We start from the raw sequence: 18,005 nt of genomic DNA, 5'->3' as shown, positions 1-18,005 counted from the left end.
TTCTGCCCTAAGTAGACCTGTTGGAACAGTCTGCGTAGCGGTTACATGAAGTTTAACACCAAGTTAACTTTTTCTAGATGACTGCCACCACTGCTTGTTTTGAGAGCCTAGACAGGACTGTCCATAGCATAAAACAGCATTGAGGGTCTAACTATTTTAGCAGAAAAATCTGTTTGCCTATTCTTAATTGTTTTAACGGTAGACAAAGACAATGGCCGATTCACAGAAAAAAACGGACCAGGCTGCCTGGCACTTACCCAAGCCAGTTACCCGCCTGGGTTTAGGGCTAAGCTGCAGGACAAGTCGGCTCTCCTTGCTCCTGCACACGGCGCCCCGCTGCCGCTGCTCTTGCCCTGGCTGAAGGCCGCCGAGAGGAAGGGCGCCAGGCAGGTCCCTGCCGTGCGCCCTGGCACCATACGAGTACAGGAAGTAAAACCTTAACAAAATAAGCTTTCTTACCAACGCCTTTTTTTTTTTTTCCCCTTTAAATCTGTCACAATTCCATCCACACAGTCACTCGGTTCCCATTGAAAATACCTCCCCCCTTTTTTATTTACGGCATATTTAACAAACATATGAAGGTGAATAAGGAGGCACTGTTTTTCAATTACCAATAAATGTTTTAAGAAAAAGATTTTCAGGAGTTAAAAAAAAAAAGTTAATGGTAAAAATTAGCCTGACTGGCTCAAAGCCCTTGTTTCTCCTTTAGAAGAACATATTAAAAAAAAAAAAAACAGCTTTGTTCTATCATTAACACATACTGTGCTACAACCTTAGTGTATTATACACTACTTCAAACTATGGTCTACTATTTTTAAAGTATTTTCAAAAATAAATACACAAAAAAGCTAAAAATAAAGGTGACATACAACATTAAAAAGCATTGAGATACACTGAGCAAATATTTTGAAGCTTTTAACATTTATCAATGATGTAATTTCAGCAAGGTGCCAAACTGTTCTGAATTATAAAACGTAAGTATACGCTAAACAAAAAGATCATATGTCAGAAGTTTTGGCAGTAGATGCTTCTTCTATTAAATCCAGCGGTCAGGGAGAAAAAAAGTAAGAGAGAGAGAGAGAGAGAGAGAGAGAGAGAGAGAGAGAGAGAGAGACACAGAAACAGTGTGCATGCAAAAGAGCTGAGCAGGGGCAAGTGAGCTGAAAACCAAAACACTCTAATCCCCTTTTCTAAAACTTCTGTTTACAGACCATGCTAAATCATTACATGAAAAGGAAAAACCACATTAAAATACTGGCTACTAAGATTTTACTATCATGGAAAAAATACTTTTTACAAAATCACAATGCCAAGCACCCAGATGTAAATGTATATAAATAAATAAAATCTCAGAATTAAAGTCACCTTAATTTGTCCCCCTTCAGAGTCTTTTTTTTTTAATTCCAGAAGATCCTTTCCTCATTCATTCATGACACTCCGTTAGTGAGCAATTATACCAAACTGAAAATAAAGTATTGAAAAAGTCTCTAGGCCTTATTTTTTGTGCACAATTCAAAAATCTATTATTAAAGTGATATTTCTTTGGGGAAGAGGGGGTTCCTGGCATCCATCAATGGAATATCACATTAATAAAACAAACTTTGTGAAGTTTATCATCACAAACTGCTTTAGAAATCAAGAGGTAGTAATATCCCCATTTTACAGATGAGCACGTGGGGCAAAGAACTAAGATCAAAAGTGCTGATTAATTTGGCACCAATCTTAAGCATCTTATTTTCAGCATCCTTAGCTTTGTGAAACAGTTCATCTTCAAAGCAGTTTCCTCCGAGATCAGATGAAGCCATGAACATGCAACGCTTCTACAAATCAAATCCGAGTTTCACCGAGTTGATTATCCAGGAACATGGAATAAGCAATTACAGTTCCCATCAAAAAAGTGGTTGAAGTGGTTTATACAGTATCCCATAGGAACTGTACCAAGGAAAGTAACAAAGGACAGTCTTTGGAACAGCATTCGAGCGCATGAGCCATGAAGCCTTCTTTGTCTTCCTGAAATTCCCTGCCCTGAAAACTATATATCACTGCAGCAAAGAAGGCAGCACAGATTCAACAAATCACAGCGTGTACTGCACAACCATGATTCCCATCCAGAGCTGCTGCAGCCTTAACACTGAATGAAGCAAGGAAGAAGTGATCCTGTCATTTGCTGTAGTACAAGATATTTAATTTTGCAGCTTCTGTGTCTGTTCTGTAGGTTATGGATGGATGCATGCAATTCCATTCCAAAACAAAACAAAAAACAAACACCACCACCACCACCACACAGAAGAAGTGTACCTTCTCTATTATATTGCTAAGCACAGCTTACCAGAGTTGGCACACTCACAGCCACAGCTAGTGCTGGAGCTGGCCAAGTAGTAACTTATAAAACAGATTATCACCCTTTGGTGGCTGAAGGACAGGCACTGCCAGCTGATGGCATGTACACTTGCTGACAGCGTAACAGCAGCACTCCCGACCCCCCTGAACACCACTCCAGTCTCTGCATGGCAGCATGCTGCAGACAACCAGTTCCTCTGTGCGGTCACCTTCCATTTGATTGAGCCGTAATGCCTATGCAACTTGCCTCATCTTTACCTTTGTCTCGGGCCTGTCCCTTCCTTGTCTCTGTTCCTTAGCCCCATTTTCTTTGTTTATATGATCCCAGCCTGCTCCCAGCCGCTCCAAGGCACCCCATCCAAGCTGTCTCTCTATTGGCAGCCAGTTTGTCTCTCTTTAGTATCCTTTCCCAACCTGCCCTATTCTCTGGCAACCCACTAGCTCCCTCCCTAATCTCATTGCTCTCATCTCTAGTACTGGGACTCCTCTTCCATACTCTGCTGATCTATCACTGCCAGGTTTTCATTCTCTTACACTCTTCAGCCCCTACTGCCTTGCATAGTCACTTCCAAGTCTAACTTCTTGCAAAACCTGCTCATCTCTTTGCCCAAATAGTCTCAATCAAGGTGGTCTTCCCCATTCCCAGTCAGATCCTCTCTCCTCCTGCAGTATTATTTGGCTGCTTGTCCCAGTCTACTCTTTCCTTTACCTAGTCTGTTCTCTGCATTTATCTCGGATTACTTCCTTCTCTGTGTTAGTAGAAAGAAGGAGAACTCCTCCCCTTGTACTGAGAGATAGGAAAGCAACGCTCCCTTCTCTCAGTTCCGTTGCTCGGCCCATCCAAGCATCCGGAAAAAGCCATTTCTGGTAAAGCAATTTCAGTCACCCATACTATAGGTTGTAGCATTCTTCACCGCTCAGGTGCAACATTGTCAGCACTAGGAGGTGAAAGGGATTCATGCAGTAGATTCTACACGTATGGAAATTCATTACTTCTGCTGCTGTGCTCTAGCAATTTTTGTCAAGCACACATGAACTCCGGCATCAGAAGAATTTATACATCTAGGTGAGTCTTCGTGGCCGTTGCTGTAACAAAAATCCTCTTTCCACTCTTTACACCGAGTACCACAAACAGGTTCGAACAAAGCTCACTGCTAATTTATTTATATTGGCATGGGAAAGGAAGGAGGGTCTGCACCTCAGACCATACAGACAGGAGAACTTGCCTGACTCAATTTCACAAGTTGATGCCCAAAGTATCCATCACAGGTGAAGTGTCAGAATGATGAACAATAGGATTGTAAATAAGACTCTAAAAAGAGCTGCTATTGCAACTAGCAATTTAGACATGCATCAGTTGTTTGGAAGGAGGTAACTATATTTTAATTGTCCAATAAAAAAATTACGGTTAAGGACAAAGACTGCACTGTTCCCAACTACGGAAGCCACAGAACTCAGTATGAACTTCATACTGATTTGAAGTATTGAAACGTTTGCCTTACTCTACCCAGTTAATTATAGTGTATGTAATTTTTTTTATTTGAATTTGGAGAAAACATACAGAAAAGTATTCTCTGAAGAGTGGGTAAAATGCCTAGGAGACATTTTGTGGAACTCAAATTATTTTCTGTCTATCTTGAGAGAGGCACTAACACGTTCATTTTCTACTTTTTAGATGAAAGCTTTCATGCTTGTTCCCAAAACATGATCTAACTTAAGATCCGTGTGACATATTCAGTTTAAGAGTTACCGCTTTTTTGGTGTGCTAAGATAATTTGCCAGAAAAACTAAAAATATCTACAGAAATGAAACAAACCTAGGAGTTTATTGCATTTGTAGTTCAAAAATATTTTAGGATCTTGGTAAGACCCCTTCTTACAAGCCTTCTTAATAACTTCAAATTAATCTTAAATAAAATATCTTAACTGCTCTGCAAAACAGCTCAAATTGTACTGTTTCAAAATATTCAGCACAGACTAACTTGTTCATTTTAATGAATCATCCTAATATATTTCCTTGATTAATGCAATTAGCAGGTTTTTCATTATTTGTGGCATTTTCTTTACCCAGTATATCAGCTGTTGCTTTACAGAGGAAAAAAAAAAAATATCCCCAAACAAGGTAATGCTGCCACAGAATAATTCCCTCTCCCTCACCTCCCAATGTCCATACTGCAGGAGAACCATGACTACTAAGAAAAGGGACCTATATTCCATAATTTTGCTTTTATTATCAAGTCTAAAACCAGCTTTACAATGTATTTTTATATCGCGATAGGAGGTGGTGTTACAACCAACAGCTCTCATGACCGACCCTTGACCTTGGTTATGCATTATGCTAAGATCACCACACTCCACAGTGGAGACACCTACAAATGATGGACAATGAACATGGGAAACAAGCACAACATTGCACAAGTGTGCTGCAGCTGTGCGTAGCAGTCAAAAGGGACAAACTGGGCCACAGTGACAGCCCATACGGAGCCCAACAGGCTTTGGAGAAGGTCCTGCAAAATCCCTTCCTGACTGGGAACTATTTCAGGTACCAAATCGGTCTTGCCCCTGTAATTGAACCAGGCTCACCCCAAACCAAAGATACAGGCAGATCCATCTTCCCAGCAAGTCATACAGCAAAGATGACCCACTGCAGGCTTGCAAAGGGGACAGATTATCATGCCTTAGCTTTGCTGCTATTTGTACACAGTACAGTACAACTGCTACATGCCTAATTCAGGCAGTTAGTTAATACTGCTCCATCTTGGAACAATACTGGTACCCACACGAGCTAGAATATTTGCTGCTATCATATCACCCCAATACCATTGAGAAAATTTAGAGGTGAATTTCTGTATAATACAAGAAAACACTACCAACAAAAAAAAAAGTGAATTAAATCTGGACTTCTATTCAACTAAGCTGAAAGGATTTGTTTTGTGCTTTTTTTTTTTTTTTTAATCTTATGAAACCTCTGAAATATACAGAATATGTAAGTTCTGCATGGTCAAACAAAGTACTGAATGTACTAATATAAAAAAAAGGAGCATTAAGTTTCATTTAAGTCTTCAATATATGGCTTTATATTCCATTTATTTCTGCAATGGATGTAACATATGGAAAATATTTTGTCCAATAGAAACTTTAGGTTCTCCTTCATAACTAACTGGGAAATAATGAATAGTTAATTTATGAATTACTTAGCTACATTCATCAGGATGCTCTGAAGCAAGCAATTATTTACACACAAAATCTCTGACATAATAGTATCCAGTAGCCTAATTCACAGCTACAGAAAAATAAATAATTCTTCCTTCTTTCATCATTCCTATACAGAGGTTACACAATACTAAGGTATATCATTCATGACATTTTAGGCCTAGCGCAAAATCAACTGCAGAATCAAAAATAAGCATTTCCCACGCACTGATCATGTTTGCCTCTCAGTATTACTAATATGAAGTATTCAAAAATTCTGTCAGGTCAGTACAAATTTTAAGATTAAAAAAAATCCTCAATTTTGGATGCTTCTACTTTTGAGAACGGAGGTTCTAAAGAAAAATTGTCTTACAGTAGTTTTTGTCAGACGTTAACATTGGTTTTAGTGTCACTCAATCTGTGGTCATTTAAAATTTCAAAAACATGCTTCACGTAGCAGCCTGATACCCAGGTGCTCTTTTGGGTTTGCCTCCATACTTTCCAGCAAACTTACGGTCGCATTCTATCAAGAACACTGGAAACCAAAGCTTTTTTTTTTTTTTTTTTTTTTTTTTTTTTAAACCTAGCACAATATAGCTATTTACCCCAGTAATGTGACAGGCAGACATTTTGCTAGGAAGTTTTCATACCATTACATATAATTTATTTTTCAGATAATTTTAAAAATATTCCTTTCAAATGACACTATTTAACTGATGCGCCCTCATACACTTAAACTCATACCATCCAAATAGTCTATCAAATCATTTCCTCCACAAGCAGCATGAAGACTGAGTGCATTGTGACACCTCATACATATTTAATAACAGTCTGATAGACTGTCATTAATTTCAAACAGCAATCTAAGTTTGCTACATTAAACATGATCCCTGTGTTAAGAGGACAATCACAAACTGCCTCCAAGATCGAGCCTTTAAGAAATGCCCACCGACTTGGACAAGGTGTAATGAGGCCAACTGCACTGAAGGAGCTTTTATTCACACATTGGATTAAAACAAAAAACAAAACAAAAACAAAAAAAAGAGGGGAAAAAAAGCTTCAATGGGTCATAAACCCAGACATGCCATAAGGCGATCTGTCACAGAGCACTCATATTAATAACTGTTGTGTCAAAACTGAACATTCAAAAGAAAAGACAAACCTCCCTTTATGTTTTATGAAATGTAAGCCCACAGAATTAATAATTCATGAGCTGAAGACAAATATCAAATTTGGATATAAATATTAACAGCACACTGTCAACCTGTTTAGAACCAAATTTTGACCGTCCTACCTTTCAATTATCAATTTAGAAGGGAATATTCTTCAAAAGCTCAAAAAAAAAAAGGCAGTATAAAAGTCCTTAATTAAGAAATTAACATGCTCTATTCACATAGGTCCTAAATAAAACAGCAAAATGCTGTTCTGGGTCTGCTGAGAGAATACTAACAGGCTAGCATTCTTTATTCCGAGTTAGGCTGTGCTGACAACAATAACACTGGTGCATACACAAGAAAGTACACCAAAGGGACAGGCTAAAACCAAGATCCAGTGGAATAACTGTAGGAGTACAGAATAAGTGGTTGTCAGATGATAAACCGAAAGGTAAAAATGTTGGTTAATAGTTAAGCAAACTCCAGAATATGAACTTTATACAACATCTCTTGGATGACATTCTCTGATTAGTTGAAGAATAAGAATTTTAAAAGGATGAAAGAAAGCACTTAACTAATAATGCACTAATATTAACAAGTTCACTACACATGACTTCAACCAAATCACCAAATGTATTTTCAAAAGATTTAATTTGATAGTCTCAAGACATAGCAGCGTTTGACTAAATCTAGAAAATGATGCAGCTATTTCTATTTTAATCATTTTGTTTGCTAAAGTGGTTAACAGTTGGAGCCCAAGATTATAGAAAAAACACTTCTTCTGCTTTATGACTCCAGCCTTCTCTGCTTTCAGTGTCAAAAGAGGGAGCAGAATATCTGAACACAAAATGCAGTTGTGCCAAGATGAGGAAAGTGGTCAACACGAATTGTTTTAAATGGTGGTAACAGGGCTTTTCTTTACAGCTTCTTATGCTTCTCCTAATGCTAATACAATTAAAGTCTAGTTACGTTCCCACCTGCAATTACACTCTGGGCAGTAACTTTAAAAAAATATATTTACATATGCATCAACATTGGGCATACCAAAAAAAAAAAAAAATCTGTGTGTAAGCACTCCACTGTCCTCCACAAGATCTGCCATGTTAATTTCACTCAACACAGTTAGGAGTAAGAATGAAAAGCCAAACAAACAAGTTGTTAAAAGCTTTTAATACTAAAAATAGTAATTCTTACCTTTATCATTCTAGAGAGATCTCCAGCATCAGCCAATTCCAACACTATGTTCAGTTCATTGTCTTCAATGAATGAGGCATAATATTTAATTACATTTGGATGATTCAGTTGCTAATAAGGCAAAATAGTAAAGCATGTTTTAACACAGAGCACATCTTCATCTTTTATGACCGACAAATGAAACATTCTTGTTTAGACAAACAAAAGAACCCCCTAAAAATCTATCACAGTAGATATAAATATAATACGAAAAGTATGCACTTAGAAGCATTTATAGATAAGCATGTTAAGATTGCAAAAACATGAGGCCATTTTAGGATCAACAGGATGATTGGAAGTTGCAGTTTTAAAGAATTTGGCTTCAATGACTCTATGTGATGGCACACTTAACTTCTGTCATCGTACAACACGGTTTTTGTTTCCTGAAACAGTACAGTCAGATTTTTTTAGATCAGTATTTTACTTTACGCAGTACATGCTTAGTTAATTTACCATACTGAATTTTTAGCAAAAGAACTTCTACTTGAGAAGTTACCCATGTTTCAATACTTTTCAAAGTTAAATTTTAAAGGAATTAAGAATTACTAAATACCTTAAGTGAAGCTTTTAAAACCTCTACAGAGACAATAGGGGACACTTCAAGTGTGTTTATGAGGAAAAAAAAAAAAACACATTTTGATGAAGGCTGCACATTTTTCAAACAATTCTTTTTACCTTAAGAAGGTCTATTTCTTTGATGCAGTCAGCACGGGCTTTGGCATCCATTAAATCAAATATCTATGCACAAGAGAGAAGATTTTTATTAAGTGATAAAATAATAGCAAACTGAGTAATCACTATTATCATTTCACAGCATCTATAAAGCACCTTGAGTTACGCATTTCGTGGCTACACATAATGTTGCAATAAGAAATATTCCTAATATGCTGAGTACAGCTGGTAACACTATAATCCTTAAAGTACTGACTCACTGTATCAACTCTTTTAGTCCCTTCACAGGGAAAAAGTACATCATAAGTACAAGCTTTCCAAGGATTTAATTGCCATCTCTGTGTATCTGTTCATATATATACAGCAATACTTGAACATCTTTCCTTCAAGTTAGTTCCAACCCAAATACTTCAGCTTCTTCTCCTCTTCCTGCTACGCTATTATCACAAACTGATTAGTTTTAATACTGAGCATACCCTTCTTTCCTAGTATCTTGCTGCTGTCTCCCTTAAGTAATAACTACATTTTTGTTCGCTCTCAGAATGAAAACTTAACATTGCTCAGTGAAGAGAAAAATGGAAAAGAGAACTGGAGATGGCAAAGAAGTGATTTGGGTTCTGCAACCTGTTTACTCAAGCCCATATTTCTAACTTGTCACCTTGACTCTTACAGCTTTTTACGCTTGGACATCTCTGCTCTTTTTTTTTTCCCCCCTCACCTCCCATCTGCTCAAAAATAACACTGCAACGTATCTCATCTTTGCCTCCTCCAAAGTTAAGCCCAGTAATCTTTTTTCCCAGTTAAGAGTCCTTGTCCGCCCCTCAAATACCTCAAATAAATCAGCAAGTCCGCACGTGACCTGTTATACCCAGCCGAGACTTCACTGGACATGACACTCTTCGCAGTCTGTGAGTCACTCCTTAAACCAACTGAAGGCAGGAGTCTAGTTTTTGTTTGCAGCACGCAGCCCTTGCTGAGGATACCCTGCTGCCTAGCCCCTACTTCAGTTCAGAAATCCAATCTCCTGGCTTCAAGTCTGGGCATAAGAAAAATCAGGCTGGAGCAGATGTAAGAATCACTTCACAAAAAAGATAACTATAAGTTAACTACTGAAAAGTCAAACTTATAGGAGAGGAAGATAACAACAAAAAAAAAAAAAGAAGAGGAAGGAAAGAAGAAAATAGAACTACTTTCCAAGAAATAAACCATCTCACAACTACTTGTAGAGTTAAGCAAGGATGATGGGAAATAAGCAGATTGAACTAGAAGTAACTATTCAAGGAGGAGATGGGGGGAACATAGCAGAAACACAGCATGGTAAGTCACAAGAAAAGGAATACTAACACTAAGAAAGCAATCAATCTCAGATGTAACAGAAGAAAATAGTACTCTATATGAAGTTTTAGGTATAAGTATTAGAAGGTAAATAATACTGATGGAGAAGACAGAAAAGAAAGTTTATGAATTAAGGTTGGGAACATACCCAGTGGAAGAGAAGAAAGAGCCTGCATCTGTTACAAATCTCAAATCTGAATTACAAAAGCACTGCTCTTTAATCATGTTGACAACAGACTGAAGTCCTAATATGTGGTACTGTCATGAAGGACTGCAATGACTTTGGTAGGAAATTTCTAAATATTAGAGGTAGCATATAAAGTGAGAAAGTGCTGGGAAGGTGTGAGAACATTGTTGTCCTTACCTGTCAACTAAAAGATCAGCCAACAGAAAATTTTACTTGCCCTCTCCCCAAAAGAATCAGTGAAAGCCTGTGGTGGGAAGTAAGGAAAAGAAGGGGCAGCTATAGGGACATGCCCTGAAGGAGATTTAAAATCACACGTATCACCAAATTTATCACAGCCAAAGTCAGTCACAATTCCATTTAGTTTTCTGAATACACGCTGTTTAGGAGACAGGAGTAGCATTAGGACTATCGATAGTCATTCCAAGTAACACAGAACAATACATGAAATACTGCCCTTACCATAAATTGTCACAGTAGATCTTTGGAACAACTTACTAGGGAGATCAACAGCCAGGCACAAAGTAACACAGTCAGCCTGACATTCACTTTGCTTTTCCTTGCTACCTATCTCAGAGTCCACGCGAAAGTAACCAACCCATTCACATTTTTGCTAAGTTTCCATACAACGATCAAATAAGAACATTCCTTATGAGTTACAGAGAGATTCAGAAGCAGACATACAGAACTCCTAACAATTGAGAACCTGAATCAAAGCTGCAAACAGAATTTTTAGACCGAAAATTGTACCTGACTAGAATTACCGGCTCATTAGATTTGGAGAAGTTATACAAGGCACAATTTCAAGATTTAAAATCAAAACCAGGGGGTTGTGTGATAAAAACAGAGTAGTTTACACCTGTTAATGACTGTGTTAACTCCATTTCAACTCCCGACTAAGTCACTTATCAGGTATTTCTGATACTTTTCCTCACTTTCTTGAAGTACAGACAGACAAATTTCGTAAGCCCTTCCAATGACGCTGCAGGACACTAAGTAACTACAAATTTTGGTTCTCTACTGAGGTTACACTGGAAATACACCCTTATCTTTTTGTTCTTTAACACAAAATAACTTGACCCGAGCCAAACCCTTGCAGTTGGTTAAGCAATTCTACATATTTAACAACATACTAAACCCTATAACCAACATGGCAGATATTTGCCTTTGCAACACTGTGTGTCTGAGACGCAACGAATTCTGGCAAACTCTCCAAAATTCTCTAAGTCGAGGCTAATCAGCATCCAAAAAGGGGAAAATACAATGCTATTACAGCGTGCTTAGCATAGGCCTCATTTTTCTCTCAGAGATGGGCAATTTTAAAGGAACAGAGCAACACAGGCACACAACAGAGTGTCTGTGGATACTACCACCACATTCATGAAATAATAAGAAGCCTGCTTTATTTGAACAATTAACCCCAAACGGTTTTAAGAAGCCCCTTTAATCACAGTCACAAAAAAAAAGGGAAGCATTGCCTATTCTGAGCCCTAGCTGGACGCCGATGGCTGGCGTACAGGGCTCCCTCAAAGGGAAACTCAAACGCCATGCCAGGTGAACCATCATGCCCTACATCCGTGTGCACACTTCAGACATGAACACAGGGACAACTCTCCTTTTAATTGCCAGGAGTTACAGCCTGTTGCGTTTAAATTACTTTACCTTTTTGGAGGGGGAGAGGGGGATGGGGGAAGAGGCACATTAACTGCATCTATATTAGAAGTATTTGCCACCACACCTGAACAAGCAAGTGCGGCAGCAAATTTTTCATAAGCTATGCCTCTGATTAGGGACGTAAAATGATATCTCTGTTCTTGCTGTTTTGTTATTCCTCTGATAAAGCCCTACATTTGGGACAGTAAAAGATTTAGCATCAAGGGATCCCAGGAAAGGAAAAGACAGAATTTTGTTTGAGTATTCTGAGCACTGGCATTCTCAGTACCTCTAATCTGTTATTAAACAGTCTAAGGTCTCTACTAGGCTAAGACTAGCTGCTCTCAGGAAAGGTCAAACTTAAGTTTCATAAACATGACTCTCTAGATTTTTGCTATTCTTCATACAGTAGAGACACACACCTGTCACAGCTTCAGCTAAACTGAGTATTTCAAACACTATTTGAATGAAATAATGTACTACAGAAAAATTGAGTCTTATTTGATGCTTACAAACGCTAAGCAAGATACTCTGAAGATTTAAGGTACATAATTTTTCTAGTTTTCAGTCAGATCTTGACCCAAATCTGACCTCGAAAGAACGTCAATATCTCCCAGAAATCCAGAATTTTATTTCCACCAACATAAGCCTCATCCAACCACAAGACTAGGAGGGGGAAGAGGAGGAAAACTTGAGCCTCTGAAGAATCTCTAACCTCTTCACATTCAAGCTACTTGCAGATTCTTTTCTCAATAGACTTTCTTTCCATTTTGTAAAACCGCTCCATTTCAGATCAGAGGCACCTACTCTATTTTCTGCCACATCAGCCCTCAAGGAAACTAGTATAAACAGAAGCAAACAAATAAAATTACACTTCATCACAAGATGACTTAGTACCGTAGAACATCTTACACCAAAAAATGGAAGCCACAATAAAAGATTTTGTAAGTTTAAGAATATCCTTTCAAAGTGTATGTCAAAATTTACATGTGGCACGTGGTAGCTATGAGAATGATCGTTTTACAGGAATTCCAGGAAACCAAATTATTACACAGGAGACTTTGTGGTTTACTGCCGACTGGCCATTGACATAAAGATTTCAGGTTATGTCAGTATTTCCATTCTTGCAAATGCTTGCAAGAATGCAAACATTTACAGCTTGCAAAAAAGACTTATTCCATCTTCAGCTAATATTACTCAGCAAACCAACCTGAAAGGTCAGCTCACAGTCCAGCGTGCGCTACACACAGGTACCTCACAGGCACACCAGGCAGCCCTGTCGCACAGTCAGCACGGTCACCACCGCTATCGGCGAGCCACAGGCCTCGTCCTGGCGCTGCAACACAATGCCTAAGGATTCCTCACGTTTTGTCTCGAGCTGTCTTGGCCCAAACTTATTTTTTGGCCTGGTTTTAGCTGTCGCAGCACATGCCTAGCAACTGGATGACTCACCTGTACCAAAGCTGCTACAGTTAGGTGTCTAACGTCTCACTTGTTTTTAGCTTCACCTCAGCTTTGTGCAATCGTACGGTCTTACCTTAAGGAAACTGCATCAGATATGGCAAAAGTCTAACAAAACCTAAGCGGCTCATGTCAGCAAACTTTTGGACCAGGTAAGAAGCATTAGCAACTGACCGCGTGAAAGCACACGTTATAATCCCAAGCGGACGCACAGCCGAGGAAGATCTACCATCAACATCCTCCTCCAGGAGAGGGTTCGGGACTATTTACCGTACCGATGATTCCCTGTAACGCTGCACTGGAAGGGTGAGCATGAATGGGGCAGATACGAGGAAGTCTGTGTATATCAATTACTGGGAACTAGCCGAAATTGGACTATAAGTGTTAGCATCGCTGTAATTGGCTAATAAGAAGAACCGCTACATTTTGATTAGACTGCTAGGACATTAATTAGACTAACAATAAATTCTAATTCTTGGCTCCACTTATAAGGTCAGGACCATAGGGTAATTCAGGCTGGGGGTGTGTTTCTCTAGCCCGCACAAATTGCGCAGTGTAAGACAACAGCTTTTAATAAAAATTTTAATTATTTTCCCCAATTTCTATTTTTGAGGGCTATAAGATTAGCATTTCTACAGAATAATTATGTTTGCTGTGGAAAATCTAATAATAAGCAGAGGTGATATTAAACATTTTTGCGTGTGTCAGTTTTCAGAGTATAATCACAAGTGTCATGGTAAGCAGCATACCCTAGTTGGCTTGGTACTGTGAAATTCCTGAAAACAATTATGCAAATACAACTACAGAGACTTAAGAGGACCTTTTAAAGCCCTTAACAAAATTCTAAGATTTTTTTGGCCAGGACATACAATAAACCAATGAATATGTTAAACGTGTTTTCTGTTTCTAGAGAGGGATGCAGAAACAGTAAACTAGGTGAAATAAAACATCCATTTAGCTCAGTCTTCCATCTCCCACTGTAATCAATAGCAAGTATCAAAGGAAGAGTAGAAGGGTAAGCATACCCTGGCACTTCTCCAAAAATACTCTTATAGCATGTTATGCAGCTCAGGGATTTCTGGTAACTTGGCACTAAATCATTTCTCTAGTACCTCTGTGTCAGATGGATTGCAGTTTTATTCTTTCAGTATTTTAGAAATATCCATTTTAAGAGTTGTCAAGAAATATTAATATTTTTAGAATAGCGTGTAAGCTTTCATAAGATACAGAACACGAACTGTTTCCTATGCGGATGTGTTAACCAAGAAGACTGCAAAACATGAAATCAACATCCTGAACACGTTTCTTGCATACAGGCTCACTAGCAGCTAGAGCTCCTAAAGAGCTGTGTGCACACTATACCAAAAAGTTTCAAAACCATTTAACCACCAGCTGGAGTACATGAAGTTAGAGCTTCCAAGCACAGGAGGTATTTGATCAGTTACCAAATACCAATTTAACTTAATTTCTGAAGTCAAATGAATGCATCAGTGTTAACTTTGAATGTTAACTTCAAACGACCACTTTCAAAACACGCCACGCTGGGAGTTGACTTGATTCCTCATGCTCTAAAGTCCAGTGCTTTTCCAAGATTTCCTCTTTGATATTAGAAGGATAAAGGACTTTTTAATCTCACCTTTTAAATGGCAATTCAACCCATAAAACAAAAGTATTTGTTTCAAATTCTGCATAAAATAAAAATACCTTAACAAAAAGTATTTCAACAGCAAAACATGAACATGACTGTTGCAAGATAAATCTGTATGCAAATAAGCAAAACAAAGACTTGATAGAACACAAATATTAAGAGTTATGATACTGAATAGCAAAAATTAGCATTAAGGTATTTTGCCACTACAGCACTGCTATATTGAGACAACGGTGTTTCATAAAGTGTGAAATTACAAGTGCTTTCCTAAGATTAATTATCTCTAATTCAAGCCCCAAGTAACAATCCACTGACAATGTACAATGAATAATGAATGTAAAGTGCTAGAAAAAAGGATTCATTGTTTGATCCTGTAACATAGGGTCTCCAATTCTGGAATGAAAGGGAAAGAAACATAGAGCAGTGCAAGGCAGAAATAAAACGAATCTGGAATTTTGTGAAAATATGCATTTTCCCTTAACATTGGGAGTAGCAAAGGTTTACCTAAGAAACACAATTTAAACTGAACTCCTAAACCCTTACAGTCACTGACTTCAGATATTTATAACTCTTATGTTATATTCTAAATATACACAACGTTTTAATCTATATGTGTTTAGGTTAATACCAATTTCACAGTTCACACTGACAGGAATTTATTTTGTGATGTGGCAATTTAGTGACTTGCCTTCATTATGATGTTTTGGCTGATCATTAAATGCTTAGCTGATTTGCCATAGTTGTGATCATTTAAGGACAGAGGCTTAGTCCAACAAAAGGTATTACTGCTAACAGCATTTACAAAGGTTTTCAGATGCAGAAATCTTTCTTCAGGTCTGAAATAGATGGAGAATCTCACAAAGCCAAATACCACTGAGACCTGCTGTTCAAAAGTTGGCTTAATCTAACATCTTTGAAAGAAAAGGTGGGTTGTACTGACGGATGTTAAACAGGCAGTTAAAAAGCAGAGATAAACAAAGGTGGGGAGGTGATAAGTGTTATATAACCTAACCGATCAAGAATAACGAGTAGATTGTACTCTGGTTTTACAGCACACAGGAAGCTCATACGTTCCCTCCCGAATCTCTTCACTGAAGCCACTGTTTTGGTAACGTGTAATGTTCTGAACTTTAATACCTCGTCTTGGTTTCATAAGGCATTTTGTAGATTTCTGGCAAGAATCAGGACTGAGAGATGAGAGAGAGAGAAAGAGAGAGAGAGAGAGAGAGAGAGAGAGAAACTGTTATTTACTCATTGATAGCCGAGTGTTTTTGGCCCTTAAAGATGGTCTGTGAGAGTTCGTTCTGGTACCTAGCGTTGCTTACGCTCCCGTAAGTCACCATTACACGTCCATTGCACAGAACAACATATGACAGTGCTCAAGGTTTGCTGCAAGGGTTACCTACAGCAGTAGCAGTACAGATGTACTGTTTCTTGCTTAGGCATAGCCTAGATCGAGGCAGTGTAATTTGGACCACAGACTTAACACATGTAAAGAAAGTCATCTAACTTCAAATCTAGGCTTTACATTCATAGTTTATCTGTGGCGGATCTTTCTGACATTTCTTTGACTAAGTGCAGCTTAAACATTAATGAAAGCAGTAGTTTTTAATTCTGTTTTTTTTTTAGGCAATATTTCAACAGCATCTCAAAAATATGTTTCCACAGGAAAGAATATAGAGAGAGAATATAATAATTACTGTAAGTATTACTTCACTAATTATAAGACGACAAATCACACACAGGCAGATGAAGGGCACAGGGTACAAGTGGAAGAAAAGACCAAACATACTATTTTGTGTATTCTGCTGGTTACAGTTTTAGTAAGAAAGTGCAAATTATAACAAATAGTTTTCACCATGCTACATGTCCTACAAGAAACCTAATGAAAAATACTACTTCATTCTGGACTCAGTAGCAACCACAAACTCAGAAAGAGTGGTTTCTGTCACCATCTGTTTGTCCTTCCTCCCACATCATCTTACTGTCACTTGCTTCTGCTCAAGTTGAGTTCCACAACAGTTTTATATAACATTTATCAATATTGTACATACTTCAGCCAAATAAAATTTTAATAGTAGAATATAAAGATTCCTGTTGGAAAGCTTCATAAGGAAAACTGGAAATCTTTGTGGAGCAAAGAACGGCCTGACATCTTGTAACTGTTTAAGAGAGGATAACTGAAGAACGGTAAGTCACACCAGACCTTGAAGGCAAAGACAAACAGTGGAATGGTAAAGGGGGAGCCACTAACAGAACGCACGGAAAAAGATCAGAGATGGATTCAAGCCAGCCACAAAAATGAATTCAAGGGGAAAGTGAGACTTGCAAGATCAAAGAGGAAGGCAGGCAGTAGTTGACATGTGAGATGAAAATGGACAGAAGATGGAAGAGCAGAGAGAAGTCCAGAACTCAGTTATTGAGACGCTGTCTCAATTTGGAGATGTGGAAAGCAGACCAAGACAATACGCAGGTACTGAATCAAAATACAGAGAATATAGTGCATCTCACGTGATAGGAAGAAGTATTCCTAGGCTGTTTTGTCCGTGTTGAGCTTACAACATTAATGAGGACCAAAAAAAAAAAAAAAACCACACATCATTTTGATTTGAATAAAAGGAAGCATGACTGAAGTTAAAAGCAAGAAACATTCAGAGCAGACCTATAACAGCTCCTCCAAAATGCAGTCACTTCTCACCCGGAAAAGAAACATGCAGTAAAGTATATTTATAGTGAAATTAAGTCCAGTGACTATATAAAAATATACTTCTAGAGAACTACAGGGAGCGTCACAGAAACACAGCAATGATTTGCTCTTCTGTCCCACTATGGAACAGCTTTAGAAGTCAACTATGCAAGCTGAAATGGCTCTCTGCCAAAGCTCGGTCAGCGCTGCCACAACCCATTGGATCTCTACGTGACATACCGCAGTACTCCTAGTACTTTTTTTCCTTTGCCCCATAGGTCATCCAAATCTCATTTCCCATTCAGATAATACAGTCTTCTCCCTAAATCTAGCCTTCATATGGAAATTTTTTTTTTTTTTTTTTTTACAGATCACAGCAAACAGTCCCTCCTGACATGCATTAGTCAATAACATTTGAGAGGAAAAAAAAAAAAAAAAAGCATATGTT

The 18,005-nt window shown here is 38.1% G+C and overlaps 1 protein-coding gene across 8 annotated transcripts in view; it reads right to left on the bottom strand.

Moving 5' to 3' along the window:
• Window positions 1–18,005, bottom strand: part of NEK7 (NIMA related kinase 7) — a 78,078-nt gene that overhangs the window by 40,607 nt on the left and 19,466 nt on the right. For all 8 annotated transcript variants that reach the window (XR_011142469.1, XR_011142470.1, XR_011142468.1 and 5 more), the window contains 2 exons: window positions 8,594–8,656; window positions 7,880–7,990 (listed from right to left, as the gene is read on the bottom strand). Coding sequence is in view for 3 of the 8 variants with exons in the window: in XM_068952108.1 (XP_068808209.1) it covers window positions 7,880–7,990; window positions 8,594–8,656 (174 nt within the window). In the remaining 5 variants the exon portion in view is untranslated. The remainder of the gene's footprint in view (window positions 1–7,879; window positions 7,991–8,593; window positions 8,657–18,005) is intronic.

This window comes from Struthio camelus, chromosome 8 (assembly GCF_040807025.1).
Source record: "Struthio camelus isolate bStrCam1 chromosome 8, bStrCam1.hap1, whole genome shotgun sequence".
Classification (NCBI taxonomy): domain Eukaryota; kingdom Metazoa; phylum Chordata; class Aves; order Struthioniformes; family Struthionidae; genus Struthio; species Struthio camelus.
Note: the sequence above shows the minus strand (reverse complement) of the source record. Positions and strands in the feature narration are given on the sequence as shown.